Source organism: Alexandromys fortis, unplaced genomic scaffold (assembly GCF_014885135.2).
Source record: "Alexandromys fortis isolate MF-2015 unplaced genomic scaffold, M_Fortis_MF-2015_v1.1 scaffold_72, whole genome shotgun sequence".
NCBI lineage: Eukaryota > Metazoa > Chordata > Mammalia > Rodentia > Cricetidae > Alexandromys > Alexandromys fortis.
This window is the reverse complement of record NW_026067969.1, coordinates 8076471-8100257: the sequence shown is the minus strand read 5'-3', so window position 1 is coordinate 8100257 and position 23787 is coordinate 8076471. Positions and strand designations below refer to the sequence as shown.

Below are 23787 nucleotides of genomic sequence, written 5' to 3'. Positions count from 1 at the left end.
CTTAAAAAAAAAAAAAAAAAGAATGGGTCCTCCAGAGGGAGAAGAAAATAGGTCGGAAATAAAAGTGTCTCAAAGGGCAGTGGTCATAGCTTAAAAGGGGGGGAGGGGTCGCCAATGTGGTGGTGCACACCTGAAATCCTAGTACTCTGGAGGCTGAGGCAGGAGGATCATAAGGTGAAGACCAGCCTAAGTTCCATGGTGAGACCTGATCAAAACAACAATAGCCATAAAAGTGTTCTTGTTAGAAGTCAGATGGAGGGGCTGGAGAGATGGCTCAGAGGGTAAGAGCACTGGCTGCTCTTCCAGAGGTCCCGAGTTCAATTCCCAGCAACCACATAGTGACTCACAACCATCTATAATGAGACCTGGTGCCTTCCTTGCCAGCAGTACATTGTATACTTAATAAATAAATATTAAAAAAAAAAAGAAGAAGTCAGATGGAGACCTGTCACCCCTAGGTCCAAGGGCCTGGAGCCAGTGTCCTATCACTTTTGTGGTTTTTTCAGTGAATATTTACTGAGCATCTGCTGTGTACCAGGCACTCGATGCTGATGGTGGTGAAACACGTGCCTTGGGTTTTAGTGTTTAGAGTGGGCAGAGTGACTAGTCAGGAGCTGAGCAGAGATGCAGCCATGTTAAGTTCTGTGAAGGAAACAGGGGAGATGGAAGACTGAGGTCTGCAGAAGGTGGCAGGAGGGCGCAAGATAAGGTGCTCAGAGGAGGCCTCTGAGGAGAGCTTCCCTGTGGAGAAAGGGAGGCGGAGTCTCCTAGGCCGAGCAGCTAGAGTAAGGTCATACAGGCTGGGGCCTGAAAGGCTGGCTGCAGGCCATGCTGAAATACTTGGTTGATGTGGTGTAGCCAGGCCAAGCCCCCAGGGGCAAGGCTTGGAAAGAGAAACAGGAAGATTGTCTTTGCCATTTGGGTGAGGTGTGAATCTGGGTGGTAGTCTGGGCAGTTAGGACAGTAGCCTTAGTTTTGGGGTTTTGACCTTCTCCACTGGATAGTAATTCTTCCTTCCTTTCTTTCAGCTCTGACCCGCGGTGTCACCACCAAGGAGTTATATCCAGATTTTGATCTAGAACTGAGTGACTGAGGAGAGTCTTGCAGATGTTTGTCTACAGCCCACAGGGACAAGTGGATGGGACATGAAAAACAGTCCTGACAGTACATTCATATGGTTTCCAGATAAAAAATGCTAGAAGCCCAAAATTTTCTAACGGGCCCAAACTAAGTTTAGGGTGGGGCTTAGAGAAGAAGGGTGTTGGGAGGGGTGGGTATCGTCAGTTCTAAGATTGTTAGTGTTCTTGTGAATGGATGTGTGGGGTTCTCCTTCTGCTAATAAACATGAGCAGTCTCTGTGTGGTTCTGATCCCGTTCCTCTACCAGTCCTAGTCACATCCACCATGGACCACGGCAGCTGATAATTCTCAGAACCCCCATAAAGGTAGAAAGAGAAACTCTTTTTCACAAAGCTCTTGTGCACCATGGCACACATGCCTCCTACACCGTGCACATATATACATTAATACAATAATACCAAAGTTCCAAGCCAGCCTAGGCCACACAGGCTACAGTACAAGACCGTGTCTCAAAAAGACAATAGACAGATGTCCGGAAAGCTGGCTCACATGCCTTTAATCCCAGCACTTTGGAGGCAGAGGCAGGCAGATCTCTGTGGTTTGAGGCCAGCCTGGTCTACAGAGTGAGTTCCAGGACAAAGATTTAAAAAAATGCTTTTGCAATTTGGATGTTCAGTGTTTAGGAATTCTGAATTTTCAGGTCCAGAGTTTTGCCTTTTATAAGTTTTTAAAAGGTTTGTTTGTGTGAGCTGCAGAAACGGCTCAGTGGCTAAGTTGCTGTTAAGAGGTTGCTGTTAAGGCTAAGTAGCAGAGGTCCTAAGTTCAATTCCTACAACCATCTGTAGTGAGATTTGGTGCCCTCTTCTGGCATACAGGCAGAATACTGTATAGATAATACTGTATAGACAATAAATAAAAATTTAAAAATAAAAGGTGTAGGGCGGTGCTGTGTGAGTGCAGTACCCTCTGAGGACAGAGGGGGCACTGGATCTGGATTAGGGGGCTGTGAGTTGTGTGACCTGACATGGGTACTGGACCTGAACTCAGGTCAGGGTAACAAGTGCTCTTAACCGCTGAACTCAGGTGATCCTCTTGTTGGTCATGGCAAGTATTTTACCAACTGAACTATCTCCTCAGTTCTCTCTTTTTATTTTTTCATTTTTGCTTGGAAATTGAACCTCATGCTTGATAGGCAAGTGTGCTATTGAACTAATCCCTTAACTTTTTTGTTTATTTATTTTGGTTTTGAATTTTTTTTTTTTAGACAGTGTTTCTCTGTGTGGCCCTGGCTGTCTTAGAACTCGCTCTGTAGACCAGGCTGGCCTTGAACTCATAGTGAACCCACCTGCCTCTGCCTCCTGAGTGTTGGGTTTAGAGCCATAAACCACCACCACCCCAGAAACTCCCAACTTCAAATGGGACAGCCAGGCCCGTTTCTAGAGCTGTTGTTGATGGCCGCTTTCACTCCGCTTCTTGTTCCCTGGTGGCTGATGAAATAAATGGGCTTCCGAGCATCAGTGTGATAATGTCCTCACAAATCCTGCTGCAAACCTGCCTTCAAACTTCTCCATTGTGCTCTCTGATCCCAAATGTCAACGCTGTCTCAAATCTCCATCACCCAGAAGACCTGATTTGGCTGTTCCCATGGAAGTCTTCCTGACTCCGGTTGACAGTTGACTGCCCATCTCTGGAGTTGACCTGCCCCACCTCCCTCCTCCCTGATGTCAGCAAACTTGCCCAGCTGTTTTTTTTTTGTTGTTGTTGTTGTTGTTGTTGTTGTTGTTGTTGTTTTGTTTTGTTTTGTTTTCAGGGAGGATCTGGGCCTGTCTTGCCATCTTGGGGTTCTTCTGAATTCTTCTGAAAGGGTCATAGGTGGGACCACTTAGAGAACAGTTCAGGTAGCAGGAGGTCCACTCTGACTGCAGCCTGCTCTGGAGGCCCTAAAGGGGCTGGAAGGCCCCCAGACAGTCCTATCTTACTATCACACCGTGGTCCCCATCTGCAGCTCTTGTATCAGCCTCCACAGACTTCCCCAGCATCCTCATGGACAGCGTATACCACTCAGAAACTCCATTAGGTTAGTGTGACTGACATCCGTGGTCCTGCTATCCAGACCATCCCTGGGAGAAGGCTGTTTCCTTTTGTGGTGCTCAAAGATCAGAACTCATCATGACCGAGCAAAAGCTGCAGAAGAAACACAATGCCAATGATATGATGATCGGTACGAGTTTGGTTGCTTTTTTTTTCTCTTTGAGACAGGGTCTTCTATAATGCTGCTGGACTCAAACTTGGAGTCCTCCTGCATCAGCTTCTTAAATGATGGGATTATAGGTATGTACCTTCATGCTGATTGTGATGGTCAACCTTCATTGTCAATTTGACTGGATTTAGGATCCTATGGAAACACCTGTGGGTGTGTCTATGAGAGTGTTTCTGTAAAGGTTTAACCAAGACAGAAGGAAGGCCCATCCTATGGGCTGGGATCACAAATCAAACACAAAAGTGAAAGCTGGAGGTGCTGGAGAGGTGACTCAGTGGTTAAGAGCACTGGCTGCTCTACCAGAGGAGAAGGGTTCGATTCCCAGCACCCACATGGCAGCTCACAACTGTTTGTACCTCCAGTCCCAGGGAATGCAGCACCTTCACAGTCATGTGTGCAGGCAAAACACCAATGCATATAAAAGAAATATATGTATAAATAAAAATATTTTTAAAGGTGAAAACTGAGTGCCAGCATTCAGCATTTGTCTCTCTCTGCGTCTTGATTATGGCTGTAATGTGGCTGTGACCTCCCAGTCCCACCACAGGGCCTTCCCTGAGCCACAGCAGCCCTTCCTTCCCAGTAGCTTCCGTCAGGTTCTTTGCCACATTGGCGATAAAGGTGACGATCACACCAGCCTGCTGCTGTTCAGCTTTATTTGTGGCTGAACGGGGAAGCTCAGCATGGTGTACACAGACACAGGACACAGCACCGGTGACTTCACCGCACTGTCTGTGAGAGAGGGTAGCTGATGTCCTTGGTGTCCTCTTGACAGAAGGGTCCGCTTCCTGAAGGATGTCTGCATGGCTGGTGAACACCCATCAGCTGGGTGCTAGGGTGATATGGAAGTGGGCTAGAGTGTGAAGAGCGCGGAACTATAGCTACCCAGCTGCCATGTGTATCACTCATTTGTTCACTCATTCATTTGTTCATTCCCTCATTCAGCAAGTGTTAGGGGCTCCAAATTCCAGGGGTGAATTATTGGACAAAACAGACTAACACTCCTGCCTGTGGGGTTTATTCAAGGGAAGGAGATCACAAAACAAATTAAAAAGTAAGTCATTGTGTCTGGAAAACAGCTCAGCTGGTAGAGTGCTTGCCGATCATGCTGGGGTCAATCTCTAGTACCACATAAACCAGGCAGGGTGTTGCATGCCTGCAGTCCCAGTGGTTCGGAAGTAGAATCAGGATCTCACAACTTCAAGGTTGTTCTCAGCTACAGAGACACACAGGTAGTTCAGACTCAATCTGAGCCTGGATGTTGGTACATACCTGCCAGTTTTGTGCTGCCTGCTTTCCTGATTCTCATTTTAGCGTGGTGATGCTTCCCCCTAGCCTCTTGGGTGCGTTTATCTTTCTCCTCAGTCCAGACCATTCTTGTCAGTTTTCTCTATAGAGATTAGTCTTCATAAATTCCTTTTGCCTACTTTTTTTTTTTTTTTCAAAACTCGGTGTTACATCTCTGGCTATCTTTGAACTAATTTTGTAAAGCAGGCTGGCCTCAAACTCACAGAGATCCCCCTGCCTCTGCCTCTGCCTCCCGAGTGCTGGGATTAAAGGTGTGCTACCACCACCCAGTCTCTTTTGCATGCTTCTATCATGGAAATTTTTTCTTTCTCAAGTATGACAGTTTTGCTGGGTATAAAGGTTGCTGTGGTCTTTCAAAAGTTGAAATACATCATTTCGATCTATTCTGACTTTAGATGTTATTGAGAAATCAGCTGTTATTCTCAGGGGCCTGCCTATGTTTATATTGACTCCTTTATAGCATTCAATATATTTTATTCCTAGTGTTTTCACTATAACTTGATGAGTGAACTTTCTTCACTCGTCCATTTGTGTTCTAAATGCCTCTTGACCTGGACAGGGATTTGACAAATGTTTTTGCTATGAGTTTATTGAAAATGTTTTTGCCGGGTGGTGGTGGCACACCTTTAGTCCCAGCACTTGGGAGGCAGAGGCATGATGTGGGATTCTCCTCTGTATGCTGGGGATAAGTTTTATTACCATTGGTTAATAAAGAAGCTGCTTTGGTCTATGGCAGGGCAGAATACAGCAAGATGGGAATTCCAAGTAGAGATAAAGAAGAAAAGGAGGTGGAATCAGGCAGATGCCTTGTAGCTCCTGAAGGAGAGAGATCCCGGGAACCTTACTGGTAGACCACAGCCTCATGGTAATACATAGATCAATAGAAATGGGTTAATTTAAGATGAAAGAGCTAAAAATATGGCTGAGCCATCAGCCAAATAGTGTTTTAATTAATATAGTTTTTGTGTGATTATTTGAGTCTAGGTGGCCAGAAAAAGAACAAGCAGTCTCCACTTACAGAGGGAGGCAGATCTCAGTGAGTTTGAGGCCAGCCTGGACTACCAAGAGAGTTTTAGGACAGCCAGGACTGTTACACAAAGAACCCTGTCTCAAAAAAAAAAAAAGGAAAGAAAATGTTTCCTATCCTTTGACATGAGGTTCTTCTCATCCTTTTATGTTCATAATTCATTTTCATAGAGCCCCAAAGGTCTAGCATGTTCCATTTGTACATTTGGCTATGGGGAAGATGGAGGAGTTCAGCTATGGTGAAGGAGCTCGGCAATGGGGGAAGATGGAGGAGTTCGGCTATGGTAGAGATGGAGGAGCTCGGCTATGGTGAAGATGGAGGAGCTTGGCTGTGGGGGAGATGGAGGAGTTAGGCTGTGGGGGAGATGGAGGAGCTAGGCTGTGGGGGAGGTGGAGGAGTTAGGCTGTGGGGGAGATGGAGGAGCTAGGCTGTGGTGGGGATGGAGGAGCTGTAGTGGAGATGGAGGAGCTCGGCTATAGGTAGATAAAGGGAGGCACAGATGCAATCGGATGATGCAGAAGGGCTCCATCTCTCAGGAGACTGAGTTAGAGCTCCTCACACCAGGTTAGGTATGTCCTCAGGGAAAGTGAAAATGGAAAGAATAGGAGCTTGAGGAGTGGGGAGAGATACGGGCAAGAACAGACGAGGGCCTAGCTGGCCTGCTAAGCTGACAGGGAGTTAAATGAGCAGACAGATATGGACAGGGTGGGGGAGAGCAGGGAGCACCCGGTGGTACGGTTGTTCTCTTCAGTCCTGAGTCTCTCAGTGGTCCTTCCCTGACTCTCTGAAGCCTGTCTGACCCTGCTCTGAGATGGGCTATCCTTTTCTCCCATGCTCCCCTCCTAGGCTTGCTTTGATCAGTTGGATGACCTGGTCCTGCTCTTGCTCTGGCCTAGGTGGGATGGCTGCCGTCATCTGGAGTTTACAGAGGTTTATGCTGGAAAAGTCTGGGACAAACTGGAACAGCCCTGGCTGAGGCTGTTCCTTCAGGAGCTCTGTTCACTGTGCAGCATTCTTCAGGCCTCTGCCAACTGTTAGAAAAGTTAGCGCTGGCATAAAAATCGTTGAGTTGGCTGTTGGATGGCCTGAGCTTTTGCTCAGGGCAGGCAGCGAGGTTGAGAGTCCAGGAGCTTGCAGCTAATTGAGCTACTCTATCTCCCTCACCTTCATTATTCACAGTAGATGAACGTCAGGAGCAATGCTTACAATAAGAATTTAAAACCAGGCCCGCGCCTTCAGTCCCAGCACTCGGAAGGCAGAAATAGGAGGTCTCTGTGAATTCAAAGCTATCCTGGTCTACATTTCAAGTTCTAGACATTGTCTCAAACAAAGCAAACAACAACATAGAATTTAAAAACCAGGTGTGGGAGCTGCAGATACTGCTCTTCCAGAGGACCTAGGTTCAATTCCAAGCATCCATCAGTAGCTTACATCTGACTGAAATTCCAGGCTCAGAAGAGCCAGTATCCTTCTTCTAAGAGCCTCTGTGGGAACTCCACGAATGTAGTACACAAACACATGCAGGGCCGGGCGATGGTGGCTCACGCCTTTAATCCCAGCACTCGGGAGGCAGAGGCAGGCGAATCTCTGTGAGTTCGAGACCAGCCTGGTCTACAGAGCTAGTTCCAGGTCAGGCTCCAAAGCCACAGAGAAACCCTGTCTCGAAAAACAAAAAAAAAAAACAAAAATGAGCCAGGCAGTGGTGGCTCACGCCTTTAATCCCAGCACTCGGGAGGCAGAGGCAGGCGAATCTCTGTGAGTTCGAGACCAGCCTGGTCTACAGAGCTAGTTCCAGGTCAGGCTCCAAAGCCACAGAGAAACCCTGTCTCGAAAAACAAAAAAAAAAAAAAAAAACATGTAGGTAAAATACCCATACACATAAAATAAAATGAAAGGTGGTGGTGGCGCACTTGGGAAAACAGAGGCAGGAGGATCTCTGTGAGTTTGAGGCCAGCCTGGTCTACAGAGCGTTCCAGAACAGTCAGGGCTACACAGAGAAACCCTGTCTCCAAAAACCAAACCCTAAACCAAAAACTTGTTGGAGGGAGGTGGAGCCACATCCAGGCCCCGCCTCCAGGTACGGGGTCACCCAGGAGTCACCAGGCCTTCCTAGGCCTCCACCCAGAGAGCCGCGCCCCCCGCACGCATGCGTGCTGGTCCCCGGAAGCGCTGCGCACGGCGTTAGCCCCTGCGTCCTGGCGGGAGCGGGCAGAGTCCGTGGATGTAGGGCCGCGGCACCTGACATGGCTTCGGCGGGAGGCGGCGGCTGCGAGAGCGCCGCGCCCGAGGCCGATCGTCCCCAGCCGCGGCCGTTCCTCATCGGCGTGAGCGGCGGCACCGCTAGCGGCAAGGTGGGTGGCCTGCGCCCGGGCCTCGCGGAGGGACTGACGGCCGCGGGTTGGGGCGCCATTGCCTCCCGCCCAGCCGCGTCACCTGTTGCTAGCAGCCAAGGGGCCGCCCCCGGGGGCTGGTGGGTCACTGCCCAAGCCCACTCCCGGCCCTTTCTGTCCCCAGTCAACTGTGTGCGAGAAGATCATGGAGCTGCTGGGACAGAACGAAGTGGACCGCCGGCAGCGCAAGTTGGTCATCCTGAGCCAGGACTGCTTCTATAAGGTTCTGACTGCCGAGCAGAAGGCCAAGGCCCTGAAGGGACAGTACAATTTCGACCACCCAGGTACATGCAGACAGCCTGCCTGGAGAGGTGGGGGTGGAGGGTGGACGCGGGCTCTCCGGGGATCGCACACTGCCAGATAACAGAGGTGCGTGTGGATGCAGACTGCTGGACCAGGGCTGTAGGAGATGCCTGTGGGATGCAGGCTGCCAGATTAGGGGCGCACCGAGCTGTTTGCTGGATGCAGACGTCCATGGGAGGCTGCATGTGTGTAGGATACGATGCAGAGAGACCAAGGCTGAACAGAGAGCTGCTGGATACCAACTGCCAAGGCTGTACTAGAACGCAGGAGCAGAGAGGCTTCGTGAAGCTCGCCCTCATTACCCATGGTAGTCGGCCCATGTTAGGTTAGGAGGATTTGCTGAATTGCTGTGGTCATGGGGCACAAGGCCTTGGCTAGAGCCACTTGGGAAGGAGGTAGCAGAGGGGTCTTCAGGTCACTTCTCGATGTGTTGAAATCGCCTCTCAGCACCTTGCTGCTGGGGGCTCTTTGCACCACCCTTCTGCCTGGGTGACCTATGGATTCCCCAAACTGGCTGGAAGCAATCTTCAGAGAGGCTGGTAGTCAAAGCAGAACCCAGCCTGGTACCAGGCCTTGGAGCTGTTTCCTGGTCTGGAGGTGCCAGTGATTCCTAGAAAGTCAGCTGTCCTAGGGACACAAGGTCAGAGAACACACTCTTAACCGGCTCTTCCCAGATACAAAGAGGGGCAGAGGACAAAGTCTATTCCTGGTGGTGTGCTGTGGCTGCTTCAGTAGCCCAGGCTCCCACTGTGCAGACCCTGTGCAGGGGCAGTTCTCCCCAGGGCAGATGGGCAGTCTGGCTTTTGCTGTTTTTGTAGATGCTTTTGATAATGATCTGATGCACAAGACCCTGAAAAACATTGTTGAAGGCAAAACTGTCGAGGTCCCCACCTATGATTTTGTGACCCACTCAAGGTAAGCCAGTAGTTCCTGGGAGGGCTGGCCACACCCACTGTCCTCTGGTGGATCCCACCTCTCTGGTTTTGTGGACTATCAAGCAGATAGTCCTCGTCTGCCTCTTCCTGACAGGTTACCAGAGACCACAGTGGTCTACCCAGCTGACGTGGTTCTGTTCGAGGGCATCTTGGTTTTCTACACTCAGGAGATCCGGGACATGTTCCACCTGCGCCTCTTTGTGGACACAGACTCTGATGTCCGGCTGTCTCGAAGAGGTAAGGGCCTCTAGGTCCCGTCTGGGGCTGGGGTCCTCCAGGGTCCCAAAGAGGGCTTATGGTGGTGCCTTGCTCCTGTTGCTGCAGTTCTCCGGGACGTGCACCGAGGGAGGGACCTGGAGCAGATACTGACTCAGTACACCACCTTCGTGAAGCCAGCCTTTGAGGAGTTCTGCCTACCGGTACTGCCTTTATCCATTCAGAACTGAACATGGGTCCCAGCTCTACCCCCCTGTCCCTGCCTGCACTGTCCGCCTATTTGCCTCAGGCAGGACCCTGGTGCATCTGCATTGGCAGCTCCCCTTAAAGCCTGACCTGCGTGGCTTGCTCACTCCCCTTGGAGCCACTCTGTAAGGACTTTGGACTCTGCTCAGTGCCTGGAGTAGTAGCTCCTGGGTGTTCTGACCGATCTCCAGGGCCTGAGACTTCCCGGCTGCTCTGGACCAGATACTCAGAGCCTGCTGACTTACATTAGGAGTCTGCTGTTGGCCATCTTATATTTCTGGAGTTAGAAGTGAACTTGTGGCTGTACCCAGTTCAGGGGTGGAGGGAGGTGACGGGGAGCTGAGGGTCGTAGCGCTGGCTGGCCCTGAACTCACGGCAGGCTTCCACATTTAGTCTCCTGAGCTCGAGTGTGAGCCGTCATGCTCAGTTCAGACTGGAGCATTTTAAAGAGAAGCTTAGTAGTATTTTGCCTTTGAAAAAAGGAACACGCACACGTATGTAATACAAATATGTACGTATGTACTTACTTGGGGCCAGGCGGTGGTTGTGCGTGCTTGTAATCCCAGCACTCAGGAGGCAGAGGCAGGCGGATCTCTGAGTTGGAGGCCAGCCTGGTCTAAAGAGTAGCCAGGACAGCCAGGATGGTTACACAGAGAAACCCTGTCTCAAAAAACAAAAGAACAAGTATTGTGTGTGTTATGTATGTGTATGTGTGTGTTCATGGGAGCCAGGGAGAGTGTGGGGTCCCCTGGAGCTAGAGTTATAGGTGTTGTTACTTGCCTGATGTAGGTTCTGGGCACGACCGTGAGTCCTCTCAAGAGCAGCCATTGTTCTTAACTCCCTGCTGAGTCGTCTCTCAGCCCCCAGTATTTTATCCCTTAAAGGTGAAAATAAAAGCCAGGCATGGTTGTGCACGCTTTTACCCCAGAGCTCCGAGGCAGGAGATCTCTATGTGTTCAAGGCCAGCTTGATTCCAGGCCAGAGAGAGATAAGTGGAGAGACCCGCACGTGCCCCAGAAATGGAGACTTCCCCCAGCCACGAAAGTAAAGGAACCAGAACTATCAAAAACAGGATAAATAAGTTCCATTTGCCACTACTGAAAAGGCCCCTTCTGGGTGCTGGGATTAAAGTGCACTACCACACCAGGCTAAAAGAACTTTTTCTTTTTCTTTTCTTTTGGTTTTTGAAATGGTTTCTTTGTAGCTTTGGAACCTGTCCTAGAACTCACTCTGTAGACCACACTGGCCTTTGCCTCGCTCTGTAGACCACACTGGCTTTTGCCTCCCGAGTGCTGGGATTAAAGACGTGTGCCTCCATGCCCGGCAGAGTATTTTCTTTAATACTGATGCTCTCTGACGTTTCTGGAAAGTGTGAAGTGGTGTAGTCTTATACTTTTGGGCATTTGCTGAGTAGCTGCTGAGTTGGCAGCCAAGCCCTGCGCCCTGCCTCAGAGCAGCCTCCTGAGCAGCCTGCCGCATCCTTCCCTGACCGGGTGCTGCTGACCTCCTCGGAGTTTCCTCCCCATCACTCAAGCCAGCCGGCCCTCAGAACCATTTCCCAGGCTGGTGGGGAAAGGGAGTGGGTTTCAGCCCCTCTTCCCCTCACCTGATAGTGCTGCCAGAGTGGGTACCAGCCCAGGTCTGCTCTTGCCTTTCATGGGAAGAGTCTCTATTGCCTTCTGCAACCTGTCTTCCGCAAGGGACAGGCCTCCCTGACCCAAACACACAGGTTGGCGGTATCAACCTGGGTCCATAGTATACCTCACCCTCTCTGGGCTTTGCCTGGTTCAGCTATATCCCCTCATTGAGGTCTTTCCTTCTGCTCTCTTCAGGGTTCTGCAATTCCTCAGCCGTGTCTGCTGGGCTGTCACTGGCATTAGAACAAATCAGGAGTGAGAGCATGCATGGAACAGGTGCCATGTGTGTCTCCATGCAGTGCAGGGCCAGGTAACAGGCCTGTGCATAGCAAGGCTCTTGTCCTGCCACGCTCGCTCCTATAGGACATTTGCAGACTTCAGTCCCAGTTTCAGAGGCCAAGAACTATGGGAGGTGTCACACCTGTCTAGGCCAGCGATTCAGCTGGGACTAGGCAGACACAGTGGGGCACTGATGTTCAAGTTTAGTCCAGTGTAATCTGCCTCATGGCTGAGACCCCATCTCTCACCTGTGTAAAGCTGTCCCCAACTTGCCAGTGCTACCAACACCTAGGCGTTCATCCCTTGACCCTGAGTACCTTATAGTCACCTGGAGGAAACAGCTTCAGGAGACCCTTCTGTCTTTCAGACCAAGAAGTATGCTGACGTGATCATCCCTCGAGGGGTAGACAATATGGGTAAGCAGCCCCAGCCCCATTTCCAAGCAGAGATGGCTTACCCTGGCTAGCAAGGCTTCCCAAATACGTGGATGGGGGCTGCCAGTGTTTACCTGGGACATGGGTTCATGTGTACTTTGCAAACACTCAGAGCTGCTGAGCAGGGCCTGTTAGGCCATAGAGATGTGTTTTTATCAGACTCAGTCAACGTCAACAAAAGCCTTCGTCTGATGAGATATCAGGCAGGCAGGCAGGCAGGCATGGAGGTCGGGACTGTGGGCAGGCAGGTTGGGACTGCAGGCAGGCATGGAGGTCGGGTCTGCGGGCAGGCAAGGAGGTTGGGACTGCAGGCAGGCATGGAAGTCGGGATTGCAGGCAGGTAGGCAGGCTCAGTGGCTTTCCTGCATGCTGAGTGTTTTACAGAGTGGGGGAGCAAGGGTAGGCCACAAGGGTTCCAGGAGTGAATGTGATAGTTCCATGTCTCATTGCAGTTGCCATCAACCTGATTGTCCAGCACATCCAGGACATTCTCAATGGTGACCTGTGCAAGCGGCACCGAGGAGGGCCCAATGGGCGCAACTACAAGAGGACCTTCCCTGAAGGAGAGCACCCTGGAGTGTTGGCCACTGGCAAGCGCTCACACCTGGAGTCTAGCAGCAGGCCCCACTGAGACCAGCATATGTAGGTTCCCCACAGACCCATGATTAAGGGTCTGGGCCTGGGGACAACCACTTGCTCTTAAAAGCACAGTCAGGGATTCCTCTCAGCATGACCTAGGACCAAGGCCTGCCTTACTTGGGAGGGCAGATTCATGCTGACAGAGCATTCCAGTGTCCTCTGCTTCCTCTCATTGGAGGAGCCAGTAGGTCTCTGGGTCACTGAGAGGTGTCCCAGACTGCATAGAAAGCCCATGGTGCCAGCTTCCAGAGGGATGCAGGACATACATTATGGCGCAGCTGAGGAAACAGGCCTGGCACTGGCTGGCCTGGTGTTGACAGTGAAGCACAGTGACGTGCTTCCCAGTATTATGTGGTTCGTGTCCGTGTTGCAGAAGGAAAGTTTGAAGATATGTCATATATCCTTATTGTTTTGTGGCAGGCTGTTTGTGACCTATGAACCTAGTTTAACAATCTACCACTGGGCTATAGTCCAGTCTAAGGAGCTTGAGGCAGCAAAGAACCCTAAGTCTCTCCACTTGAAGCCAAGTGGCATCACACTTAATATAAAGGACTCCTGGATATTCTGGGGGCCTGGATTGTGGGATAGACAGCAGCAGGCCCTCAGGTCTCCTGTGGCTGTAGTGTCTTCACAATTCCGCAGGAAGCCTTGAGTGCCAGGGCTGTCTGTACAACCACTTGGTACAGTTCATGATTAGCATGCCAGGGTAGGCTATCTATCTCCAGCCAGGGGATCACGGAAGTGCAGAGCAGTCATGTGAGCATGGCTGCCTGAAGCCGGCGTTCTCCTGCACGCTAAACCTGAGCTCGCGGCTTCACAATGGTCCATCTATGATGTCATGGGATGGCCCTTTCTGGAAAAGTGTCCTTGGCTGTTGTCACAGGCCGTGGCGCACACACTCATTTGTTCTTGCTAAATACCACTGTGGTTCCCACTCGTGACAGCAGCTGAGCTGCACCGAGCTCAGGGGCTGGTTTCTGTTAGTGCTGTACTAGTTCTGTTGAACTGAAACCCCTCTTTGGAGGAAGAATCAATAAATAACACTAAAAAATGGTTATCAATGTGTTCCTTTTTATTTACATTAGGAAAGGCAAATTCAAGGCAAAGAAGTGTATGGATGACATCTTGGCTGTGGAAGACAGGTGGAGACATTTGGTGGACTCTCCCAGAAGGGGTTTTTAAAATACAGATCAGTCAGGAGTCTTGGTGTTAATGCGCTGTCAGATTTCCACCTAGGCTTTACAAAGGTCGGCTGTGCCTGCAGACAGTGAGTTGTTTGGGGTGAATGCAGGCCTTGTGAAAGGCAGGGGGCTTAGCCCACAGCTGGGGAAGCTCAGGCTCATCAGGAGTCCTGTCCCTGGCCCGGGGCTCCTGCCTGCGTTGATGTTCTTACACTGGCAGCTCAAATACGGCTGGGTCAGAGTTGGACCTCATGGGTGATGCTGTGGCAGGGCATACTCTTCACTGTGTGAAGAGGAAAAAAAATCACTTCTGAGGAGAAACCAGTGAACAGGGCTCTTCAGTTAATCCCTGGAGTCCTTCCTGGACGCAGCCAGTCCTGCCTGCTGAGGCCTCCTGGTGGGAGACGAAGACATTTTTGAGATCCTGTTCTGCATGCTTGTCTTCCTGCTCTCGTTCTCTAGTACTTCCGGATCAGAATGTCCCAGCTGTCTTTCCAGCGAAGGGCCCGGAGTTCTCCTGGTGAGAGTGACGTGTCTCCATAGGTTAGTGGACGTAGCATATTGGACACATGGCATGCAGAGGAATACCAGGCCACAACCAGGGCACTGAAGACATTCCTCTGCAGTTGGGACCTGTGGGCAGCAGGGTGGGTGAGGTTAGAGCATCTGGCTTGCCTCCCCACAGCAACCCTGCCCAACCATCTCCCGGGAACCTGCTGTCTATCTGCTGACACCTGTGGGCTTCACCTGTGCGTTCTTAGGCCTCCCCTGCTTCTCTGTGCCCCCACCAGCCCTTATCTGCCTGGACACATTGCACATAACCCTCATCACTGCTTCTGGGATTTACTATGACTCTACCCACAATGCCAGCTGTGTGCCTCACGCCCTCCACATCAAGGCCCTCTGCTCCAAACCTACGCTTTCTTTTTTCTTTTTGATTTTTTTAAAACAGTGTTTCTCTGTGTAACAGCCTTGGCTGTCTTGGAATTTACCAGGCTGGCCTTGAACTCACAGAGATCTGCCTGCCTCTGCCTCCCAAATGCTGAGATTAAAAGCGTGTGCCACCACACCATGTCAACCAAAGGCTTTCGGCCTGCCACATCCCCCAGTCTGGGCAGTGAGCCTCTGCTGTCCTGGAATGCTGGTCTGCAGGGGGTGAAGCCTCTCTCAGGCCCACTGCCCGCACCTGCATAGGTGGTCACTGACGTGCTGCAGGACAATCGGAAGCAGCAGGATCTGGAAGGTGAGTGCTGGCAGGTAGTGGTAGAGGAAGAGCATCCTCTCCATCAGGAAGAAGGGCAGGTAGTTGAACGCCCAGCCACCTGTACACAGGGCTCCAGCTAGCACCCAATGGGACCAGGCACCTGTGGAAGAGTGTATCTCAGAGCAGCACTGCCACTGGTTTAGACATGGGCTCACTCCTGTCACATACTGTCCTCAGCTCCTCACCCTCCCAACCCCCAGGACCAAGTGGACTGATCCATGACACTGCTGTTTCTTCCTAGGTCCTGACAGCTCTTCTGCAAGGCCGCAGGCCTCGAGTGAGGCCAGGCCCAGTCTTACAAGGTCCCCTCCACCCTTAGCTCAAGACCAGTGTAAAGACAGGCTGCTCTCATCTGAGAATTCTGCTCTCAGCTCACATTTGTGACCAGCCGAGGAATGGGAGTAAAAGTCAGGAGAAAGGAGGGGCCATGTTTTCTGGGCTGGAGGTTACAGGGCGATGGTAAGCCAGCGCTGAAGTTTTCTTTCCAAATGCAATTTCTGTCAGCTGTTCACCACCGCGGCCCTAAGCCTCTTGCTGACAGCTGTGCCTCAGCTAGCATGGCTGGTGCCTGCTGGCAACCCAGAACTAAGCCTCTGTCCCCTGCACGCTCTGCTAAACAAGTCTCAGCTGTGGTGTGGAACTTAACTACAGCAGGTTTTCAGGGCCCCTACCTGCAAAAACAGGAGCCCCAGGGCCTTGGGTCCTAGTAGCTGGCTGTCACCTATACATCCATCCTATGAGGAGATACTAACCCTTAGGGAGGTCCCAGATACTCCTTCGCCGGCGGAGCAGGTACCAGAGGAAGAGTAGGATGTAGGCCACTGTGGCAAGGCTGGCTGAAGCCCAGATCACAATGTTTCCAAGCAAGTGGATCTGAGCCTGAAAGACAGGGAGCCGCTCACCACCTGTCCCTCATCCAAAGAGGACGACAATGGCCATGAGAGAAACCAAATGGACTTCAGTAGTCCAAAACCACACAGGCGCATCTGGAACTCTAGCCTGGACACATATGGATAAACTTCCCAGCCACTCTTCTAGACATGCACTAGGGTTCTCAATCCTGTTTGTCAAAACTGAAATTAGGAGTAATGGAGACTGGGAATTGAGCACGGATCTGGAAGTCTGCGCATGCTGAGCACATAGATCTACCCGCAGCCCCAATTCATGTGAGACTCTCCTAGGTAGCCTAGCCTGGCTCCATATACGATCACTGTCTCAAACATGCCTGGCTTGGGACTCCTCTTTTAACAACACAGTTATTCACAGGAAGGTCATACCTGGAAAGAGATTTCAGTTTGCACACACACAGCTACGGAGCAGCCCTGGGACTTACTTCATATGCCGTCTATGGTGACTGCCCTCAGTTCCTGTGTGTGTGTGTGTGTGTGTGTGTGTGTGTGTGTGTGTGTCGGGGAGGTCTTAGCGTTTACTCCCTAGGTGACTCTGTGCCCAGCTCTGCCTCCATGCAGCCCCATGCTCCTTCCATTCTGCTGTGGCAGAGGTGACATAACCAGGGCCATAACATAACATATATAACATACATTACACCCATAACGTACAGAACATAGCCAGCACCAGCCAGCTTAGTAGCTGGACGCTGCAGGGCAACACTGCTCTAAACGGTCTTGACAGGAGTGAGGTGGCAGTGGGCATCCACAAAGGCTAACCGGGGGATTCTCAATCTCTCAACAGACTGCACGAAAGTGAGGCCTTGCTCTTTGGAAATGAGTAGTCCAGGCCTCAGACTGCCCAGTAATCACCCTCCCACACCAAATACATATATACATACATACATACATACATACATACATACATAAATAAGAAATGCCTTGGAGAAACTCCGGCCACCTTCAGGAAGTCAGCCAGGACTCACACATGCTTGCTTACACTGGTCCTGGGATGTAGCCAGTAGGCGATGTTGGTGTCCAGGGTGACCCACTCCAGCGGGGTGGAGCTGTACTTGTGTTCTGAATCCTCATTCTTCAGCGTCAGCATCTTCCACTGCCACAGAACAGAGCACAGGTTGCAGAGGATGGCCGTGCCTCCAGCTGCCACGATGTCAGCGTGTGACGACACCACTGTCCCTTGCATGTCAACTGCCGCCCAGACTAGGCTCACTTGGCAAGTGCTGAAGGAGGGGCCCTACATACTAAGCTGGGCTATGGGCTCAGGGCTGACTTCATGGATGAGCACTTACTCTGCAGGCTAAGAGAGAGGAGTCATGCCATGGACTCTCTGAGACTGCCTGACTTTAGACTAGTTGAATGTAGCCCATTCTGACCTGATGGGAGGCCTTAAGACACCCTGACATTATTGCAATGTCACACTGATGCAGAAACCCCTTGCTCCTGACTATTGGGTGCAGGTTCACAGAGCCTGCAGAAGGGAGAGACACTCATTCTGCTACAGAGTCTCAAGTTCCAGGTTGGAGGACTTTGAACTTCAGAACTCGGCAGCACGCAGTGCCTTCATGGGCAGAAATTGGCTTCCTCTGACCAAGGATGGCGTCCCTCCAGCTACTTGTCACCTGCAGTTCGGAGAATCTGGCCATGAAGCTGAGGTTCCTGCTGATATCAACCTGGGTGGGTGAGTGCAGCTCCAGTTCCCTCTCCTCCTGTTCTTGGCCTGAGAGTGAACACCAAGGAAGAGACACAGGCTGAAGAGCTGAGGACAGAGGCTGCTCCCAGGTCTTTCCAGTAACCCACAAGGACACCTCACCAGACTGTTATGGTTCCACTTGGTTCCCACCACACCCTGAACTCCCCTGCCAAGTTGGGACTAGTGAATCCAGGAAGCATGAGGAGTTCCATTCTCCCCAAGTCGGAACCAGTGACCCCTAGGAAGCATGACCTGACATTCTCCCCAAGTCAGGACCAGTGAACCCAGGAAGCATGAGTTCCATTCTCCCCAAGTCGGGACTAGTGAACCCAGGAAGCATGAGTTCCATTCTCCCAATTGTCCTCATGTAATCATGGGTCAGTGCAAGGGACTCCGGTCCCTCCAAACCAACAGTGTTGTTTTGGTATTTCCTTGAGTGCCACAAGCTCCACAGACAACCAGATGTCATGACCCAGGACTTCACCAACTCACTTCGGCCATACCGGTGCTCCTCCACATTCCACACCATGCTCTCGTGGTGGCCCCGTGACTTCTCCCCAACCACCTCCAACTGCCGAAACCCCCAGTCAGGGAGGTGAGCCCCGCTGAGCTAGCAAAACCAAGAAAGGGAATGAGCATGATGGGGCTGGCTAACCGCAGGGCTGTGTCAGCAGATCCCGCCCCAGGTCTTCCCAGGATTCTTGGCCACTGCGTGAACTGTAAGCACAGGATGACTTTCATCACATGGCCTGTCTGTGTGAGCACAGGCCGACCAGGAGCTGCCCTTCACCTTCAAGACGGCGGACGTGTTCACATGCACGAAGCGCACTTCCGACAAGATAGTCTTCCAAGTATCCCGGCTGGACTCTCTGTTCACAATGTCCTGCAGAGAGAGTTCTTATCAGCCTGGGGGCTGCCAGTGGAGCACTTGCCTAGCATTTGTGAGGCCCATGCCCAGCACCACACACCAAGGATAAAATCAAATATGTCTAGTCATAGCATCCTTTTCAGATTGCCTTAAATGACCAGCTAAAGAGCAGACACCTACCGCTTCTCGGCGTTTTGTCTTAGTTAAGACCAATCACACAGCTATGAAACCAGTGTGGGTCTCATACAAAGGAAGCACACTAGGTAGTCCTTGGCCTTGGTGCCATGGGGACTCCATGACCCCCACAAGCCCTCACAATACAGCATGTGAGCCAGTCCCTGTCTGAGGCTGTAGAAATGGCACTTCCCACAGACACTCAAAAGCCATCTAGTCAGTCACAAGATGACTCAGAACTCTAGCCTAAACAGGGAGTTTCTTAGACTTTATCTGGCCAGTATATGGTGGTTCTAGAGGTCAGGACCGCACTGCCCAGCAAGACTGGCCCAGGAGGGTCCTGGTCCTGGCAGCACTTTGCCTGTTACAGTCTGATATGCTAGAGCCTCAACTGTGACTCACGATGAGAACCACAGATCTCAAGAGGCCGAGCGGGGCAAGGCATCCTGGAGCACCGAGTGGGTAGCCACTCCTGAGCTTGCTCCCCTTATCTGGGATCTCTGTTAGACCTGTAGCAAGTGGTACTCAAAGGGCTGTCAGGAAGTGGGCAGGGGAGGGGATCAGTGACGGAGTCATTAATAGCACAGTAGCAGGGAGGTCAGGGAGATTCAGCGCCATTCCTACTGAGACAGCTTCCCATAGAAGGGGCGCAGGACTGTCCCCAGGCAGAGCCGCTCAGGAAAGGCTGGAGAACAGGAGGGCCACAAGTACGCACGGCATGGACAAGGGAAAAACAGCAGAGATGTGCCAGATATGTCTAAGAAAAGTCCTCAGACAGCTTTGCCGAGGGAGCTGGCAAGGGGTGCCTTATCAAATTGGCATGGAACTCCCTAGGGAGGGAAGCTGAGTGACCAGGGCTGCTGCAGTCAGTTGGAAGCCAGGGCAGCAGGACCTCTCCTAGGCAATGGCCCAGGACTGCAGTGGTTAGTACTCAGTCTACGGGTTCAGAACGCTTCTGTACAGCAACTTTCCCAGGAGACCTGACTGTAAGGGGAGCGAGTGACCGCCACCAGAAGGGAAGATGAATACAGGCCACTGTCTCAGTAAAATCACCCTCTGATGGCCAAGTCCTTCACCAGGCAACTTCTAGGGTTCCTATTAACTCCTGAGAATTGGCTGAGAAGCTTCCCTTGGGTCACAAGGTGGTTGGAGCTCTTGTCTGTGGCGACAGGGTGTCCTAATCAGCTTTAATTGTCAATGTGACACAGCCCAGAGTCATCTGAGAAGGGAGGCTCAACTGAGAAGCTGCCCAGATGGGACTGTCGCGTTGGTCTGTAGCCTTGGTGGTTAACAGGAGAAGGCCCAGTGTACTGTGGTGTATCGTTCCTGGGCAGGTGGTCCCGGGTGGTACACGAACTGGCTAAGCATTGATATGAGTGAGCCAGGAAAAGCAGTCCTCTGGTTCCTGCTGAGCTTCTGCCCTGACTGCCCTCCTCAGTCGGTCCTGGTCATGGTGCTTGGCACAAAAGAATGAAACTAGGACAGCAGGTGAGCAAATGAGCAGGCCAGGAAGCAGCTCCAGCTGCAGCCCCGACCCTGCAGGCCTCACAGACCAGTCACAGCCCCTGGAACTTTCCTCTCCATCCCTGAGATACCGAAGACTCTAGACCTGCTGAAGGAACTACTCCCCATGGCAACATCTAACATCTCAGGCTTGATTTGTGAATAGCAGCTCCCTACCCCATTGACATCTAAACGCATTATCCGAAGGGACATTTGGGGTACTCCGAGGTAGAAATAGGTGTACCCACTGGCCAGCCAGAACTCCACATGGAACTCACCAGCTTCCAGAGGTTCTGGGCAGGCATGGAGATGTTATAGTCGATGTAACAGGAGACTTCTTGAGAATGGGGACTCAGAGGGGCTGCCACATCGTGCCTGGAAGAGCAGAGAGCAGAGCTGCCCCAAGCGTCACAGCGTGAAGAGACGCTTTCAGCGCAAAGCTGGCTCTGCCCGCCAAGGTTGGGGAAGCTGCTGGAAAGGTGGCTCCCACAGAGGCCACTCCTCCAGCCTGGACTCATCTGAGAACGGAGTCTCAACTTGCGGGCTGTCCAGATGGGACTGTCCTGTTGGCCAGAGCTGATGTAAAACCATCGATGGGTGTCATTCACTTTTTGGACAGGTGAAGCAAATCTCAGAGAAAAGATGGCTGCCCCAGGGAGTGGAAGTCCTAAGTCTAAGAACCAAGTCACTGGCCTGACAACTTAGAAAAGCAGTACTGTCAGCCTTGGGCCAGCAAGTACAGAGTGGTTTCATGGTAGGAGAGCAGGCTCTTGGTGTGATTCAGCCTTAGTGGCCAGAAGTAGCCTGTCACTGGCCACTCAGGCAGGAGTCACTTCACAGGATGCACCGGGCGCCCCGTGGAGTCAGACAGCAGCACACAGGCTGTGGACGATGGGACAGTACCCAGGCAGGACTTCTGGTATGGTGACCTTAGCAACAGTCCAGGAGAAAAGTGAGTGTGGCAGCCCAGAGATGCTGTGTTTGCTTACTGCAGGACTAGCAGGGAGGCCAAATGCCCAGGGTGACACAAGTCAGGGTCACCAGGCCTCAGGAGAGCTGAGGGAGTCACTTGAGAGGGAGGGCTGTGGGCAGACAGTGGAACTCCACTTTGTCTTCTCAAGGGCCCAGGGCGGCCTCAGTGGAGTAAGGCAGAGGTGGGAAGCCAGGATGCAGGAAGCAGGCTGAGTGGGGCGGTGAGAGGGAGCGAGAGGAGACATCCTGATAGAGCAAGCATGGCGAGCACTCACGTGTTAAGGAGGCGGTTGGTCATGCCGTGAACGAGCTGTATAACGTCTCCATGGCGAACAGGCCTGGGAGGGTTGTTTACCACCAGCTGGTGTCTAGAAGACAGCACTGTCAGGATGCCACCCAGCCCAGTACCCTCTTACCAGAGAGTCCCTGGGAATGCCAAGGCTCCAGTCTCCCAGCAGACACTGGGCAATGTGCACCCCAGTGTATGCATACCTTGTGTGACGTGACTTTGTATAGAATCAAGGCACTTACATTTCCTTACTTACTTAACCTAAGGTCACTTTCCAAATTGCCAAATGTGATTCCATTTGTCATTGCCACATTTGTCTATGAAGAATAAACTAGGCGCACCCCCAAATCCTTATGTTGACAGCATACTCTTTTTGATACCCCCAAATAAACAAATAAATACATTAAGAAGCTTATAATCTTAGCATTTGAAGGCTGAGGAAAGGGGATTGGGAATCTGAAGCAAGGCTATAAGGAAAGATGTCTTAAAGATAGGAAAAAAAACACACCAAACCCAAACAAAAAAGCCACCCACAGCCAGGTGGTAGCACACGCCTTTAATCTCTGTGAGTTCAAGGCCAGCCTGGTCTATAAGAGCTAGTTCTGGGACAGGCTCCAAAGCAACACAGAGAAACCCTGTCTTGAAAAACTAAAAAAGGCCACTCAACCCCTCAGACCCTATCAACTCCCCAGCAGTGATCAGGGAAGCCTCACTCACTACAGTTGGTTTACAAGTAGACATGCAAACCAAGCCAGCAATCATGTACGGGTGGATACGGGGATGGAAGAGGAGGGTACACCTTCAGATGGATTGGCCTTAGGAGGCCTCCTCAGGGATCCAGCCCTCACATTCCTGAATATGCAAGAACGGTGAGTGCAGAGATGGCAAAGGACCTGGTGATGGTAAGCGTGTGCCACTGGAAGCTATGACACTCATTTGTAGTGACAGAGAACCTGGTCTAGGGCTTCTTAGAGGCTGCGATGCTGGAATGGTCAGTGAGGGTGGAAGCTCATGAACAGGTAGACTGCCTTGGCCTAGACAGAGACTCAGTGCAGAAGGGCTCCTTCACAAGGCCTTCCTCAGGGGAGCAGATATGGAAGCACACTGGAGCGACCTGGCCCCGTTACAACTAAGAGATGCTAAGGAGGTCACTGAGGACCCAGAGCAGGCCCTGGCCTTGCACTAACAGCTCACGAATTAACAGGCACATACTCTAGCTCTAAGGCTGATCTCTCAGGGAGCACCCAGGAAGGGGAGGCCCAGGACGCAGCAGAACAATCTGTCCAGTCGTGCTGTGAGCGGCTGGAACCACACTCACCTTCCAGGGTCCTTTACAATCCACCAGTTATTGATGTCTTTGAAGGGGTAACAGGTCACCTGTTGCTGGTGGGAGCTGCCACGGCCATTCTCATATCTGTGTGAGACACCAACAAAGAATGCACTTGAAGCAGGCAGCCGAGACACATGGGCTGCTCTGCTCTGCCTTGCTTTCTGCAGAGACCACCCAGCCTGATGCGTCACTCAATCATACAGCCTGTCTCAGAGACCAGAGGACATAGAAAACACAACACTGCTTTCAGGCAGAGCTGCTCAGAGGTCCCTGCAGGACACAAGGTATGTCACAGCCCTTCTATTGTGCTACACTGGGCGCCACAGAGATCGTGATCCTGGGCCTTGGGCCCTGCTGCTTCTGTCCCTCTAGACTTAGAAATTGATAACTCTTAATATAAGCAAACTGGGAGAAAACAAAACATTTTGTGATTAGTAAATCAATTTGTGACTGCAAATTAAAATAGTCACTTTCCTTACATCATGGGGTAGGTGTCCTTGTGGGAATGAAGCCAGCAGGGCAAGGGTTTGCCGAAGACGCTCTTCAGAGTGACCTGGGAACCAAAGGCCACCTCCAGGGGCTGGCCCTGGGTGATGCGGGCTAGCCCTCCCTAAGACAAATAGAAAAGGTCTCAGGTGAGCTCAAGTGACGAACTATCCTCCTACCCTACGGGTCCCAGATGGAGAGAGGTGTCAGGTTCATGGCGGTCCCTTTACTGTGGAGCCATCTCATTGGACCGAGATCAGCAATTCTCAACTGGCCTTGATGACAGATGGGGTAGTGGTAGTCATAGAATCAGCTGTAACTAACTCTGTAGGCTTGGGTCCTACTGAATTACAAACTGTGATGTGTGTG

The 23787-nt window shown here is 51.6% G+C and overlaps 2 protein-coding genes across 4 annotated transcripts in view; one reads left to right on the top strand and one right to left on the bottom strand.

The window, feature by feature from the left end:
• Positions 1-7832: 7832 nt before the first annotated feature.
• On the top strand, positions 7833-13810 carry Uck1 (uridine-cytidine kinase 1). The gene is made up of 7 exons (XM_050155406.1): positions 7833-8025; positions 8189-8348; positions 9186-9282; positions 9397-9539; positions 9627-9721; positions 12048-12096; positions 12567-13810. The coding sequence occupies exons 1-7, from the start codon at positions 7918-7920 to the stop codon at positions 12743-12745; spliced, it is 831 nt and encodes a 276-aa protein (XP_050011363.1). The 5' UTR covers positions 7833-7917; the 3' UTR covers positions 12746-13810.
• The window catches only part of Pomt1 (protein O-mannosyltransferase 1), a 17491-nt gene continuing 7508 nt past the window's right edge, over positions 13805-23787 (bottom strand). For all 3 annotated transcript variants that reach the window (XM_050155386.1, XM_050155388.1, XM_050155387.1), the window contains exons 10-20: positions 23412-23542; positions 22921-23016; positions 21589-21681; positions 20620-20716; positions 18587-18679; positions 18289-18406; positions 17726-17823; positions 17086-17199; positions 15951-16077; positions 15121-15298; positions 13805-14567 (exon numbers count right to left, since the gene is read on the bottom strand). In XM_050155386.1, coding sequence (XP_050011343.1) covers positions 14393-14567; positions 15121-15298; positions 15951-16077; positions 17086-17199; positions 17726-17823; positions 18289-18406; positions 18587-18679; positions 20620-20716; positions 21589-21681; positions 22921-23016; positions 23412-23542 — 1320 coding nt within the window. In that variant the 3' untranslated portion in view covers positions 13805-14392. The remainder of the gene's footprint in view (positions 14568-15120; positions 15299-15950; positions 16078-17085; positions 17200-17725; positions 17824-18288; positions 18407-18586; positions 18680-20619; positions 20717-21588; positions 21682-22920; positions 23017-23411; positions 23543-23787) is intronic.